The sequence below is a fragment of the Camelina sativa genome, chromosome 20 (assembly GCF_000633955.1).
Source record: "Camelina sativa cultivar DH55 chromosome 20, Cs, whole genome shotgun sequence".
Classification (NCBI taxonomy): Eukaryota; Viridiplantae; Streptophyta; class Magnoliopsida; order Brassicales; family Brassicaceae; genus Camelina; species Camelina sativa.
Window position 1 is genome coordinate 18189159 of NC_025704.1, and position 16791 is coordinate 18205949.

At 38.0% G+C, this 16791-nt stretch overlaps 1 protein-coding gene and 1 pseudogene across 1 annotated transcript; both read left to right on the forward strand.

Annotated features, from left to right (window-relative positions):
* On the forward strand, positions 6047-9673 carry LOC104772631 (agamous-like MADS-box protein AGL90). The gene is made up of 2 exons (XM_010497221.2): positions 6047-7008; positions 9624-9673. The coding sequence occupies exons 1-2, from the start codon at positions 6051-6053 to the stop codon at positions 9671-9673; spliced, it is 1008 nt and encodes a 335-aa protein (XP_010495523.2). The 5' UTR covers positions 6047-6050.
* Positions 13472-14169, forward strand: LOC109131211 (annotated as a pseudogene).

The following is a 16791-nucleotide window of genomic DNA, read 5'->3' on the forward strand; positions in this document are numbered from 1 at the left end:
AGTATTGGACGATTTGGTGGAGTTTGGGAGCGAGATTCGACTCTCGTTTTCGTCTGGATCGCGGATCAGAGGGAGTGTCGATTGACACCACTTGATGTCGGTCGACACCAGTGAAGCAGCATCGATCGACACTGTGGGGTAGTGTTGGTCGACACCGTTGAGCCAGTGTCGGTCGACACTAGGCTGGTGTCGGTCGATACCTCCCTTCCAGCGAGTTGATATTTGCTTTCCTGGTTTGTATGCTTGTTTGTTGATTGTTTGGAACATTGGAATCTCTGTTGCTTGTGTGTATAGCCAGTAGATGGGAAGATTGCCTCACTGAGTGTTTATAAAATACTCATGCATCTCAATTTGTGTTTGTGGTGCAGGTAAAGGCAAAGTGTGATCGTGGAATCAAGGCAATGAAGAGGAGGATGTTCTAGGGACTCGATTGGTTGTTGTCTGGCATTGCTGGGTTGCTAGAGTTGGGTCATTAGAAACATTGCTAGGTTGCTGGTTCTATGTTTCTTGTTGTTTGGTATTTGGATATTGTTCATGTTATGATATTGGTTTATTATTGGATATTGGTACTTGTTATTCTGCTGTTGATTGTGATTGTGGTTAGGTGGCTAGTGGATATGGGACCACTAGTTGTAGTTTATTTATTTATTATTTAAAAAAAAAGGTTGGGTCCTTTCAATTGATCACCTAGAATTAATAACCTAAGAAAATATATTAATATAAGAGTATAATTGATTTTTCCGATAAACATTTGAAGAGTAAAATTACTTTTTACAAAGAGATTTGAATTAGTAATTTTGTGAATAATCTAAACTTGTTTTCAAAGCTGGTTTTTTGCATGAATTTTACAAAGAGATTTGGATTTTTGGGTTTTAAACTTAGATAATATTTGTTGTGAGAACTGATTTATTTTACAAAAGAGTTTAGAGTTCTAGATATAATTTTTAATTGCTTGAATCCTCATTGATTGATTGATTTAATATTCTGTAATTTCCTAAAAAATTTCCTAGACCTAGCTATTTAATCCTTTGAATTTACGCAACTTATTTTAGTATTTTGCATTGTTTTTATTTGAATTCAAATTATTATGTTTAGCGTAATTATAAAACTCTATAATCTATTGTGTGATTTGAGTCATTGTTGAATTTGACACCTAAGTACTATAGTGATCTCTTAATTTGAGAGAGTAGCTCAGGGTTAAATTTGAGCATCTCAAATTGTGTTGCTAAACTCCAGAGGAGAGAAATTCACCATTAATGGTCAGAGGGTGAAATATTATTGGGCGAAAGCCGAGATACCAGATGGACACATTGTGCATTTATACGATGCACCCTCAGCCTAATTTGATGCCAATTCAAGCTAATGACTTAAAAGAAGCGCTTGGTGGGAGGCAACCCACCGATAGAAACTAATTATTTTCTATTTTCTTGTTTTTGTTAATATATTAACTTTTAGTTTTGATTTTTATTTGTTTCAGAAAATAATATAATAAACAACAAAAACGTTCGGACACCTTTGATCAGAGCATAGCATCGACCGACACCACCTGGGAGTCGTTCGACATTGGTGTTGGACCGCATAACAGATAAAAGACTATCGGACTACATACTTTTGGATTCGTATAATGGGCTTTGAATTTTGAGTGGGCCGGGTTTAACTGATGAGCATCGACCGACACCACTAATGGGTGTCGGTCGACATCGAAAACAGACGCGAAAAACCTTTATAACCCTAGCCGTCTTCTTCATTATTCACCTTCCTCCAAAACCCGACCAAACACTTCAAAACTTCATAACTTCTTCGATTTTGTTCCGTCTTGAGTGATTTTTGGTGCTAACCCATTCGATTTTCCCCTTCTTTCTAGATCTAGTGTAAATTTCTTGGTTTGGAGCGATGTCACCCCCGAAAAAACAGAAAATGACCGGCAGAAAAGCTTCTTCTTCTCGCTAATCTGGCAACTGTCAGCCACCTCGAGCTCCGGCGAGACCCTCCACCACCTTGCCTTACCTCTCTCTTCCTTCTCCCATTCCATTTGTCCCTCCATGGCTAAAGGAGGAACATGTCAAGATTAGCACTCAAAATGAATGGGATGATGAACCTCTTGTTTAGCTTGGGAATCCTAAATTCATCCACAGGCCATTGCTGAATCAGTGGGGGAGAGTATGGGACAATGTTGTACAATGCTTGGTTAGAAGTTACTATCAAACCCACCAGGTTTGTTGATCCTGCTATTATTCATAGGATGGGAATTTTTGCTGAGGTTTTAGGTTTGTTAGAGAAGATGCGCTTGGGAACTGTATGCACTAAGCAATATGATTGTTATCCGGATTTAGCGCGTTAGTTTATGGCTTTTGTTACTATTACTTATGAGGATGAGCAGGATCCACAGTCTTATGGCATAAGATTTTCTGAGATTTTTGATATCTACGAGTGGCCCCGTTTCTTTCAGCACACTTCTCTGCCCAAGCAGTATTTGGTTGTTTCTACTCTTTGGTCTTTCATAGGCATTGGAGAGTATAACTCCAAGGAGTCTCTTCAGTCAGATGTCAGACATCCAGCGCTCAGGTATGTTCTTCGTGCCATTGGCAACACTTTCCTTTGTAAGATGGAACCAGGAAAGATGAGAGCTTCAGAGCTGTACTTGTTAGGCCTCGGAGTTGGTGACTTGATTCACCCTTTTACTGAGCGTAGTGATCCTGGAGCTATTAACTTTGGGGGTGTTTTTGCACATCACTTGGTCTCTCTACAGACCAAGCCGTTTCTGGGTACTGGTATTAAGAATGAGTCTGTGGGGAGCCTTCTTACCGCAATTTTTCAGTTTAAGAACATATCTACCGACGGTTTCAGTGTCATCACCAAGACGAATCTCATGGTTGAAGGTTTTTGAAGAGTGCTACTTGGCTATAACAGAATTTGATGTGGAAGTTTTCTGATGACACTGGAGAGCATGATTAGGCTGCCGCGACCTGATCTTACCACCATTGGTGATGATGCGGAGCAGTTACGTTTTGCTCACTGCTGATGACTTTGTTGCTTGTCCTCCTACTCATCTCCATCGAGTACCGCGAACTACTCCTGCTAGGGGTTTTGAGGTTGTTTCTTCTTCTGGGACCATGGTATTTGAGTTTCCAGAGCCTCCACAGCCTTCCGCTACCATGGACCAGGGAGCTTATCAGAAGTACCAGACCTCCACTATGCGTGCCATCTGAAACGCTATTGCTGAATTTTCTAGGTGTGGCTGCATTTGTCCTACTAGGCGCAGATCACCATCCCCTCCTGCCGGTCCAGGTGCTGATAATGCCTAGCTCTATACTTGAGGAACTTGTTGTATGATGGGGTCAGCAAGAATGCATCAATGAGTGGCATTGTAATAGCAACATCTTTCATTTGTGCATCAAACATAGCTCTATACTTGTTCACTTGTTGTTTCTTAAACCGACCAGGACATGAAAATCTTGGCTCATAAGGTGGAGGCACAAATAGAGTCTCTTTGGCAGCCACTTGACTCTTCTTGGAAAGTCCATCAATGATTTTGTCCTGCTTAGGATCCACCACCACTTTACTTCTCCCTTTGTAGACCACAACCTCTTCAGCTTCTATGTCTTTACCATAATCTTGCTCTATCAACTCATCTTCAACTTCAATCTCAACCACTACCTCCCCTTCTTTAGGCTCAATGTCCCTATTGAGCTATTGAGTAGACAACTTCTTATCACTTCTCAGTGTTATTGAAACGACCTAACCCTTTTTTCTAATATTAATAACTAATAATATAGTGATCTCATAGTCACTAACATCCTAACCCCAATCAAACAACAACAGAGAACATAAACGATACCATTAAACCAATGAATTAATCAATAACCAAATATCCAACATTAATTCCATAACAAATAAACCAACAAACCAATCCAACATAAAACAAAGAACCAACAATCTTAGACAACATTCTAAGGATTCAACTCTAGCAACCTACAGAAGCCAAACAACAACCAATCGAGCCACTAGAACATCCTCCTCTTCATTGCCTTGATTCCAAGATCACACTTTGCCTTTACCTGCACCACAAACACAAATTGAGATGCTAGAGTATTGTCATAAACACTCAGTGATGCAATCCTCCCATCTATTGGACTACACACACAAGCAACTAAGATTCCAATGTCAAACAATTATCAAACTTATAACAAACCAGGGAAACAAGTATCATCTGCTCGCTGAAAAGGGAGGTGTCTGACCGACACCAGCCAAGTGTCGATTGACACAGGCTATTGGTGTTGACCGACACTACCCCTCAGTGTCGATCAATACTTCTCCATGGTGTCAATCGACACTAACTCCGCAGACGCGATCTGATCGAAGCCAAGAGTCGAATCTAGCTCCTCTTCACCTCCTATCTGTCCAAAACTTGACCAAAAGTCATAAAAAACCGTAAGAACCTTATAGCAATCATCACAAGCAAGAAAAACACCACAACATCACATAACAAGCAAGACAAAGGTAATCTCAGGCTTAGATCAGCCATGGTCATGCACTCACCTCTTTTGTAGAAAGTTTCTGACCCATACTGACGAATCCAACACCCAAGCAACCTCGTATTACGTCTCAAGCCCTGGATCTTCACTCCCACAGAAAGATCTCCAAGGAAAAGCACCAAAACTCCAAAATCTCCCAAGAACGCTCTCTTGCTCTCTGTTTCTCTCTGAAAAAGGGAAACAACACTGAAACCACGACCTAGGTCGACTTTCCACTTAAATAACCCCATTTTAAGGTTTCACTTAAATCAAACCAAACCAAATCGACAATTTAAATCAATATGGTCGAACCAAAAATTGATGGTGTCGATCGACACTTCCTTTGGTGTCGATCGACACCCATCCCCAAAACCAACAAATAGATAAGATTTTAAAATTAAACAGAATTATTCTACTGAACAAAACCAGGGCCGACCCATAAATTACCTCTTAATCGATGAATCCCAAAAAAAATTTCAAAAAATTTTGAAACTTTGCTGTCCACCAACAAACTTCGCAGTCGACCCAGGAACTTTCAAGTGGACTCTTCCTTTTCTTCCCCACTTTCGTTGTTTATTACATCCTTTTACTCTTCGCCAACATCTTTTAGAATTCGCCTCGCTCCATTGTTATTGTCGATTTGATACCTATCAACAAGTTCGTTCTTTAGTTCCCAAATCATACCACAACATAATCGTCATAATTTATTGAACATAACATCTTCTTAAATTAATTCTACCAGAATTGTTGACAAAAGCCACTTGAATCACTACTCCGGTTCAAACGACACAAACGACTCCTTGGTTTCTATTGTTGTTTAGGGTTTAATGTTTCATTGTGTTTTTATTATTCATTTTTTCCATTTTATAAATAAAATGACACTTTTGTAGTTACGAAATTAATACATGGTTTAAAGTCTTTTTACAACAAATTATACTATTCTAGTAAGTAATACTTTATATGTGCTAGTCTAGTAATAAACCAAAATATATGTGCTACTTTAGTAATTCTTTCAAAATGAAATACTTTCAAACCTGCTATATTACTTCTAATAATTAGCTAATAAAAAGTATTTTTAAATAAAAATAGCTGGTCATTACGCCCCTAAAGGTATTATATCTAATATATTTTTTCTATATTTCAAATTTTATTCACAAAAGTATTCTTATATTACTAACCGCACGTTCTAGATATGTTCTTCCTTTTTTTTTTTGGACAAAATTCTTCCAAATTTAACAATCTATGAACAAATTAAGCTAGATAAAATTAGTTTTAATAATAAAAATAACTTATATGTATATATATATATTATATTATATTAAGTAATAAGCTAATGATAATGCACCAACTACAAAAAAAAAAAATAAAAGGATCTATATATTGATAAACACATAGTAAATTGATAAAAGATTTATTGCCTCTAATTTGGACTTAGTGATAAGAAACCTAATGAATAGGGAAATCCTTTCGTTGCTATATAAACAGTCTTTGTGCCAACAAACTAGACAAACCATACAAAATAAAAGAAAAAAGATAATGAGGAAATTGAAATTATCTTTGATAGCCAATGAGAGATCAAGAAAAAAAACATTCATGAAGAGGAAGAAAGGGATAACGAAGAAACTTCACGAGTTGACAACTCTTTGTGGTGTCCAAGCTTGTGGGGTCATCTACAGTCCGTATATGTCGGTACCAGAGGTTTGGCCGTCAAAGGAAGGTGCACAAGAGGTGGCAATGAAGTTTATGGAGATGCCGATGGAAACAAGAAACAAAAAGATGATGGATCAAGAAACGTATTTGCGGGAGCAGAATACCAAAATACAAGAGCAAGTAGACAAGCTGGCTGTTGAGAATCGGGAGTTACAAGTTAAACGATTTATGTTTGATTGTCTTGAAGGAAAGATGTCGGAGTATCATTATGGTGCAAATGACCTTCACGATTCGCATCGCTATATTGATCAATATATCAATCAGCTTACTCAAAAGATGCAAATTCATTTAGAAAATGGTGAGTCTTCTTTTTTCTCTCCTCTTCCTACTGGAGTTGCGGATATAGATCCTCCCGCTGTTGCAGATTTTGCTGTTGGTGTGAATACAGCCGGGGTAAGTGCTGCTAGAGAGTTTTGTGCTCATATTCCATACCACAATATGAATATGAATCAAAATCTGCAAGAACCGGTTCAATATCATACTTTGCATGATTTTTATGGTCATATTCAAGGAGTCTACAATAACATGACTTGGAATCATGATTTGAATTTTGATTTAAATCATAACATGAATTTGAATGTAGATCTGAATTCCAATCAGTATCTGAATCAAGAAAACTCATTTAATGATATGATGCTGGCACAAAATGTGGGTTATGATGGAGGACATGCTAGAATTCCTTTGATAGATGGAAACCACTACAACTATCACCAACAACCAACTGTTGATCTTGCCATCACCAATCACATGCCTGCCATCACCTCCTCTACCACCTCTACAACCAGTGTTTATGCTTCATACATTAACAATAATCTTTAATTAAAAGAAGCATATTTTTACTGTAGTTTTCAGTTGTCTGAATTTATGAGTTTTATTTTCTTCATTTCAGAAAAAAATATTTAATGTTGTCTTTATTTTTATTCTTTTTTCAATTAATTGTTGTTGGCTAAGGGTTCTACCTGAATGCATTTATCTTNGGACGTGTTTTTAAAAATAATAGAATTAAATACTCTATTATATTTAATTACACCCAAAAATAAACCAACAACAAACCAATATGCATAGCGGAAGGAATATATACCAAACCAATTCTAATTTATTATGAATATAATATCCATTATAACCAATAAAAATCAGTAAACTAAGACCATCTCCACTAAATAACTTGTATTCACTTGCTTATAATTAAAATAATCATATAATTAATATTACACTAATCAAACCAATCCACTTACAAGTTTAAAAATCCAATCCACTAGAGAACTCCTATCAAAATTTCCTAATCATTAAAATAATAATTTTTAAAAAATTTGTTTATTATTTATCAAATTTTCATAAATTATTAAATAATCCAAGATAACAAAACAATTATTTCAATTACTTAATTACATTAAAAAGAAAACAATTATTTTTACATAATTGGGAAGTATTAGCATCCTCTAGGACCGGAGAGACGACCAACAAAATTGTACTGCAAATTATCAAATTATATAGTTTATACTTTGGCAAGATAGTTTAGGCTCTCAGCATGGAAAGTAAAGATTCATACGTTTGGGTATGTGTCGACTGGAATATCCACCCTGATTGGCTGCTTGACGATGAGACCGGACGAGCTACCGGGAGAGTTTAGCCAATTTGGTGCTGGAGGGTGATGAAACAGATCTCTGCAAAGTAAAAGATAAACCAACAACCTGTTAAAAGCCATTTAAACTTTAACGCATAAGAACCTGTCACAGATATATATGATTGCAGCATCAAAACCAAGAAGAAAATGAAATACATTTTATCAAATACTTCTTCCACGGAATAAGGGGCAATGTATTGCATTGTCGCAACTTAGCAACCTGTAATTCCTTATCCTAATTCATAATATTCATGGAATAATGATAGTGGAATGGAGAGATATCATAGTCTCAACTAAGTTAGTGAATAATAAAAACGTTCACACTAGTTAAAATAGATTGTAACAGACTGCAAACAAAGACTATGCACTAACCTTTGCTATGATCTCTACGAAGGTCACACTTGTGATCTGTATGATATCAAAAAGGTTTTGTATGCATGGATTCCTGTGAGACAACTCAGAATAAGAATTCCAAGAAATTAGTTCTTCATAATAAGATCAACATCTTTTTTTTTTTGCTAACATCTAACTAAACATTTGTTTTTTGTATAAAAGTCCTAGTTCTGACGCAAGAAACAAAAAATTAAAGTAGATCTTACGAAGAAGAAAAGAAACTCTAACTATAACAGTATGGCGTAAGCTTGTGACGTTCTGCAAGTATCTCAGAAAGATACTTGCCAACGGAAAAATTGCAAATGATCCAAATCAGTATGACCTTGAGCATACAAGAATACATGAAGTTCCACTCCTTTTCACTTAGCAATCACGTTGATAAGCGTATGTAAGAAAATGTCAGATCTTAAGCAGAGTGGAGTATTTATAGCTTCACGAAGTCAACCATCACAAAACGAAGAAAAAAGCTGATTCTATAAGATATTGAGGCACTAACAATCCATTACCCAATCGAGGCTAGACAAACAGGGTTCCTAGATTTAGATAAATGTTTTAAAATTATAAGCATAAGAATTTTTATAGAATCCAGTACACAATTGCAGTAGTTTGAGCTAAAATAAAGAGCTTAATTTGCAGTGGTGGGTAGATAGCAACTCATATTTGAAGATCCAAATCAGTAGTACAGAGATAGAACAAAAAAAAGAAAACAAGTCAACAACAACACGAAGAAGAATAAGAAAAAAAAAAATATTTAGGTGACTGAGAAGGGTGCAGAGTGAGATGGTGATTGATTTAAATTACTTATCTTGCTCAACGGGGAAAGAAGGCTGTGATCGGAGACCACCACCATAGAAGTTAGGTGACTGAGAAGCCGACGGAGACACAGTAAAAGGCGTCGATACGTAACGAATCTCCCTCCACCAGTAACACCAACACCTCTGCCTCCACCACCACCACCACCAAGTGAAGTCATCATCATCAGCACCACCACGACGGTTGTTACCAGGAGAATTAAACAACTGAATAGAGATAGAAAAGAACAGAGCTGGGCGTAGATCGAGCAAGTGCAGTGGCGGCGGAAAGCCGGAAAAATCAATCATTCAAGGTGAACTAATTGATTTTTATAGAATTTAGGTGTGAATCGCCGGTTACATCGAGAGGGAATCGCGAAAAAGGAAAGAAGAAAATGAAAAAAAAAAGTTGTAATTTTTATTTATTTATTATCTAACTAAATATGGGTTGCTTCCGTTGCTATCTTCAGAAACGATTCTACGAGACATAGGTTATATTTTGAGGTTTTTGATTTATTTTTGAACAACAAAAATATAAAGTAACTTCTAAAGCAACTCCACTGGATATGCCCTAATATTCTTCCAAACTAGGTTCCAATAATAATAACAATCCAACAACATACAAATTAAACCCTAGATAATTCTGCTCTTTATTGCTATGATTTCACGGCACACATTATCTGCACCATATACACAATGAAATGCGTGAGTATTACCAAAAAAATTTTGTGAGGCGATCCTTCCATCTACAAACTATACACACAATCAATCGAAATAACAACCATAAATAAAACATAAACAAATAAGCTAAGAAGCAGAACATCTAAAAACAAATTCATCATCTGTAACACCCGAACCATGCTATGGTCGGACAAGCCAACAAACAGCTACGAGCCACTACGATTGAAACTTTATCAAGGTGGTCCGGTCAAGGTTTGGAAGTGTAACGCCCGCAAACCGGAATCCCAGTTTTGGGTGTGCATTGGTTGATGCAAAGTACTTTTTTGTGGGACAGCTTGAGTTAAATGTATGTGTTGCTGCGTTTTGGGTTTTGGAAAACCCTAAGGTCGGCTATAAAAGGAGAATACTCGACATTTTAGAGAGTTTTACCCACTTTTTTTGTTCCAGAGAAAAAAATAAAGAGAAAAAAAACATTTTTGAGAGTTCTCTATGATTTTAAGGAGATTTCTAGCCAGTTCTTGTGAGATCTGTCAATGGGAGTGGAGATCTGAGGCTGAATACGTGAGAGGAGCTTGTTAGGAGGGATTTTCGTGGGTATTAGAATCATATTCGTCATTGAGTGCATGACCATGGCTGATCTAAGGGATTAGATGTGTGTTTTTATGTGATTTTGGGTATTGAATGCTTATGTGCTCTTATGTGAGTGTTTATTGTGAGTATTGTGGCCTTTGGAGGTTGGTTTCGGCATCATAGAGCCGAGAGGGGACGGAGGAGATCGTGTGCAGTGATGTGTTGCATGATTGCATTGCATCGATAGACGAAATTATAGATTTGACGGCAAAGCGAGGAATTGCATCGGTCGATGCAAGGAGTCCATCGGTGGATGCAAGGACGTTGCATCAGTCGAAGCAAGGAGTGCGTCGGTCGAACGCAAGTGCGCAGAGTCAAAGCGTGTGTCCAGAGTTTTCTGGTTTGCTTGTTTCTTTCTGTATTGATTGTGTTTATCTTTTCGCTTGTGTGTATAGCCAAGTAGATGGGAGGATCGCCTTACAGAGTATTTATTATAATACTCACGCATCTCATTTGTGTTTGTGGTGTAGTTAAAGAAAAAGTGTGATCGTGGAATTAGAGCGATGAAGAGCAGGATGTTCTAGTGGCTCGTTCATGTGTTGTCTGGCTTCTGTTAGGTTGCTAGATTCGAGTCGTTAGAATGTTTCTAGGTTGCTGGTTTAATTTTTAATGACTTTGTTGGATGGTTTATTACTATTTATAATGAATTGATTATTGGTTTATTGGTTATTGGGTTAATGGTATCGTTTTATATTATTGGTTCAATGAGATTTCATGGTAAGTTGTGTTTCTGTGTATGGTTTTGGATTTTTTTTCTTAGCCTTCTGTTCATGGTAGTGCAATAGTTAGAGGTGGTGCTGTCATGGGTCGTGGACGCGGACGTGGTCGTGGACGAGATCGTAGACGCGGACGTGGTCATGGTAGGGGCAGAGGCCTAGTTGTTAGTGCCAACATGGACCAGAGTGTGATAGTCGAGGGCGTCAGCGAGTCGCAGAAATTCCAGGAGGGGTCCACCACCTGGCAGACGATGCTCACTTGTGGTGGAGGTCGGTGGCTGCCAGGAGGGTGCAGAGTGAGATGGCTTGGGTTGATTTTGTGGATGATTTCAACCGGTAGTATTTCCCTCGAGAAGCACTAGACCATATGGAGTTGAAGCTTCTGCAGTTGTCTTAGGGGACTCGGTCGGTTCGTGAGCTTAATGTGAAATTCAGTCGACTTGTGGTATATGGGGCCGAGAAATGGAGTATGAGGAGTGTCAGGTCAGGAGGTTCATGCCGGTGATTTGAGGGTACATTGTGGAGGGCGGAGTTATACCAGAAGAGCGGAGTTGGCTAAGACCGCAGCTCAGATCGAGGAGAACATTTGGGCACATGTCGTGACGGTTAGTCCAGCAGTTCAGCCGAGAAGGGCTCATCATCATGGAGGTTCTGGCAAGGGCTGCAAGATTGCGCAGGGAACCAAGAGCAAGTGGGAGGCTATGCAGAGACCGAGGGGTGTGAAATAGTTTAGGTGCAGTAGCTTGAATCACAAGATGGCGATCTGTCCATAAAGGAGTGGCCCAACGGCAGCTTGAGTGTGTTTTCACTGCAGGGAGTCTGGGCACATCAACCCCAAGTATCCCAAGTTGCACCAGATGGCGGTGGCAACAGCGCAACATAGAAACATTAGGATTAGTTTGTTTATCTAAGACTCGGACTAAGAAACACGAAAGAAACATTAACTTATAGGTCACAAGCAAACCGTCTAAGATCCCTATACTCCATTACTCAACTATCGCAGGCAACGACGCATAGATCAAATCATTTAAAACAGGTTTGATTCTAATCCATGAAGTTCCATAGGTACGTGGTATGTGCTTCCTATGACACGACACACATCTAAGCTAGGTCAAGCACATATGCAAGTTTTTAGCGACCCACACACACTTTAGATCATAATTAGTTCATGACACTAAATAAAAGTATTAAGCAGAGACTTAGAATTAAAGTATATAATAAACAGCATATAAATCTAACAAACCCTAAGAATTGTCACCTAAACTAAGATCATTTTCCCCCTTTGATTATCCCTTTAAACCCAACTAGAAAACTACTCTAGAATGTTTAAGGGAATCATAAAAGCAAGATGGAATAAACTCATAAACATAAAAGAATAAATAGTAAGAATAAGGTTTAGAGATTAATTCTTAAAATCGAGTACAAGATGTAAAGACTTCTCCCTTATGAACACTAGTGTATCAAACAAACAAAAGAAAGAGAAAGAGTTGGTGAACTTCAAAGGCTTCAAGGAGAGGAACGAGAGAGAGCTTCTGGTCGTCGGCTGCTCCTCTGGTCGTCTCTTGGCTGCTCCAATGATTACACACTCTAAACCCTAGGGCTTAGATGAGTATTTATAAGGTTTTGAAGGCTTAGGGTTTTGTACGAGTAAAAACATATTTTCTTGTTGAGTGCAGGACAAGGAGCGGCTGAGGAAGATTCTGGACCGTCGTGACTCCTTTGGACCTGGCCGTCGTGAAGGTTGCTAATCGGACCGTCATCAAAGTCCACTTGCTTCAAACTTATCTTCTCGTCGGTTTAATACACGTTCTGGTAACTCTGGCATATCTTCCAACTGACTGAACGAAACAAGTTGATTTCATTTGGAGGAGAACGATGACTCTTCCATCTTTCCATAGACACCAATATCCTCAAAATGTGAGTTCTGGAAGTTCTTCAAAAGTATCCCGTACTGTAAACTCTGAATCTATCCTGAAACGTATTTTCCTTGTCTTTTGGTCTTTTTTGCTATAAAACCTGTAAAACCTACTTGAAACCTAAATAATATCATTAAAGCCTTGAAATCATGTAAAACTCTTCCTAAATGCATACTATAACTATAGCTAAAATAGGTAAATTAATGATGTTATCAGTGAGTTTCTGAGAGTCCTTGGACGGGCGAGGGATGTGGATATTCATATAGCGGGGGAGTTGAGGCCAGCGGATTTGATTATCAGTACTGTAGAGTTGTATGATGTTATCATGGGGATGGATTGATTGGGTCGCCATAGGCTACATCAGGATTTTCATCAGGGTAGAGTGGTGTTTGAGCGTCTAGAAGGGAAGTTGGTATTTGAGGGAGGGAGACCGACTTCAGGGAGTCTTGTGATCTCGGACATGTAGGGGTGTGAGGCCTATTTGGTTACAATTTGGATGTCGGAGTCAGTGGGGCAGTCTACAATTGGCGGTATTCGTGTTGTTGAGGACTTTGAGGATATGTTCCAGTCGTTGCAGGAGTTACCACCATCTCGGTTTGATCCCTTAGCGATTGAGGTGGAAACGGGGACTATGCCGGTATCCAAGGCGCCTTACAAGAAGGCTCCAGCAAAGAAGCAGTTGGAGGATCTTTTGAGGAAGGGATTGATTCATCCTAGCGTTGCACCGTGGGGAGAGCTGATGTTGTTTGTTAAGAAGAAAAACAGGAGTTTCCGCTTGTGCATTGATTATCGGGGTTTGAACTGGGTCACTTTGAAGAACGAGTACCCTTTTCCCATGATCGATGAGTTGTTGGATCAGCTGAGAGGTGCTACTTGGTTCTCCAAGATTGATCCGTCGAGATATCATCAGATTCCGATAGATGAAGCAAATGTGAGGAAGACTGCTTTTAGGATGAGATATGGGCATTATGATTATGTGGTGATGTTTTTTGGGTTGCTAACGCACCAGCAGCGTTCATGAGGTCGATGAACAGTGTGTTCCAAGAGTTTTTGGATGTGTCTGTTATCATCTTCATTGATGATATTCTAGTGTACTCTAAGAGTTCTGAGGAGCATGTAGTACACTTGAGAGCAATGTTGGAGAAGCTGCTGGAGCAAAAGTTGTATGCCAAGTTGAGCAAGTGCAGTTTCTAGCAGAGGGAGATGGGTTTTTTGGATCACATTGTCTGCAAAGGGAGTTTTTGTGGGTCCAAAGAAGATTCACGCCATCATGGATTGGCCTAGACTGCCGAATGCCACAGAGATCAGGAGTTTTCTTGGTTTGGCGGGTTACTACAGGAGATTCGTGAAGGGTTTGGTGAGCAAGGCACGACCAATGACTAATTTACAGGGAAGGATGTTCCGTTTGTTTGGTCACGGGAGTGTGAAAAGGGCTTTACAAGCCTGATGGAGATGTTGACTACTACGCCAGTGTTTACACAAGCATTCAATCCAACATCCACAACACAAAGCATACAGCGAACCCGTACCTAGAACCGTATGGGCTCTGATACCCAACTGAAACAACCAGACCCATTATTTTTTTTTTTAAGTATCCTAATATCTAGTGATCTCATACTCACTAACAACCTACCCCAAACAATAACAGTGGATAACCAATAAATAATCCAATAAACCAATAACGAATAAATGAATGACATAATACCAATTCAGCAATAATCCAAAACATAAAAACAAAGTCATAGAACCAGCAATCCTAACATTCGTTATAGACCACTAAGTTTCACTATAGCATCCTAACAAAGACAGAGAGCAAACAACTGATTCTCTAGAACATCCTGCTCTTCATAGCCTTGATTCCACGATCACATTTTGCCTTTACCTGCGCCACAACACAAAACAGAGGCGTAAGTATTACTAAAAATACTTAGTGAGGAAATCATTCCATCTACTGGGCTATTATACACACAAGCAATTGAGATATCTCTAAACAACAAACAAGAAACAAACCAGGACAACTGCATCGATCGACACTGATTGGGGTTGCATCGACCGATGCAAGCCTCCATCGACCGATGCAATACTCACCTACATCGACCGACACCAACACTGCATCGATCGATGCATGTTTGACATTTCACGAAATTCCTAATTGCATCGACCGACACCTCCACATGGCATCGACCGATGCTCTTAGGTCAAATTGCACCGTCCTCACATTGCATCGATCGATGCACATGCCGAGCATTGTCTTCCCCAAAGCTCCTCACCAGATCTCCATACCTAAACCACCAACACACGATCCAATGCCACAAAAGAGCCTCTCAAAGCCCCAAGTGACCCATAAATATTCTAACAAGCCAAGGAATCAACCACATAACACATAAACAAGAAAATCAGAGAAATCTCAAGCTTAGATAAGCCATGTTCTTGTACTCACCTTTGCCAAAGAAGAATCTGACCCTACACCAATGACTCTGCGCTCCTAACAAGCTCCTACAACAATCTCAGCTACATATCTCCCAAAGAACAGCCAAAAATCACTAAACTCTCAGGAACACTTAATAACTTCTTTCTCTCTTTCTTTTTCCTCTCAAAAACGGCTAATTTCCACTAATGACGACACCAACTCGACTTAAGGGTTTCCTAATCCCAAAACACAGCTAAACACGTGTTTAACTTAAGTCGTCCCGCACAAAACCGACCTTGCATCGACTGATGCAACTCCTGCATCGATCGATGAACATCCCACACTAGGAATCTGGTTCGCGGATGTTACAATGCGTTGGTTATAGAAGTGATACAAAGTATGAGCTTTTGACTCTTGCGTCAAAAATTAAAATCATCGTAAACTCAATAAAACCGATGAAATTATATTGACGTATAAGTTAACGTCAATTGATCAACCGAAGCCAATATAATTTGCTTCTATTTTGTAAATTGATCAAAACTATAAAATAATTTTAAAAACTGTCAGTATCTTCGGGTTGAATATGATTTTGTAAACCAGAGAAAACTAAAGTCAAATTTAAAACTTTCTTAAAGGTTTACTAACACTAAAACTAATTTAGCTAAGTTAACGTAAATAGGAACTAATCTCGCCAAAAAACAAAGAAATTACAAATTCTCTTGGTAATTTAAAAAGTAAGATTGACCAAAACATGTAAATCGAGATTTCAACAATATTTAACTATGTTTAAAAAAAAAAAAAAATATTTATACTATAATTTTTTTGGCTAAGTTAACGTAAATAGGAGCTAATCTCACAAAAATAAAAAAATTACATATTCTCTTTGCAATTTAAAAAGTAAGATTGACCAAAACACATAAATCAAGATTTTTACAATTTTAAACAATTTTGAATATAGAAAAATTATTATATTTTTTATTACTATAAAAATCGAGATTTTGTTTTTGAACTATAATAACAGACGATCGTATATTCACAAAATATACACATTTTTAAACATTTTTATATATCAACATTGAATAATTAAATATTATTATCACTCTATTTTATATAAGATTTCTATTTTACAGTACACTTCTTAATAAATTTTGAAATTTATGAAACTATATCTAAATAATATCAGTCACATATAATATAATAAAGGGAAATTACCTAGAATATTGCATAAAAGTAGGTTTATTACTAGACTAACACGTTGAGATTTCTGTCTTACTAGAATAACACATAAAAGTTTGCAAATTACTTTTATATCTGAGTTGTGTGTTTTATTACGGTTTATGCCATTTATAATTAAATTTGGTCAAAAAAAACTTGAGATCTTATGTTCTTGCTCTTGTTTTCCTGTT

What these genes read in the sequence shown, in the direction of transcription:
- LOC104772631 (XM_010497221.2), top strand. Translation starts at nt 6,051, where the DNA reads ATGAGGAAATTGAAATTATCTTTGATAGCCAATGAGAGATCAAGAAAA. An exon ending in CTCTACCACCTCTACAACCA is followed by an intron (nt 7,009 to 9,623) that starts GTGTTTATGCTT and finishes CTTCCAAACTAG; the next exon opens with GTTCCAATAATAATAACAAT.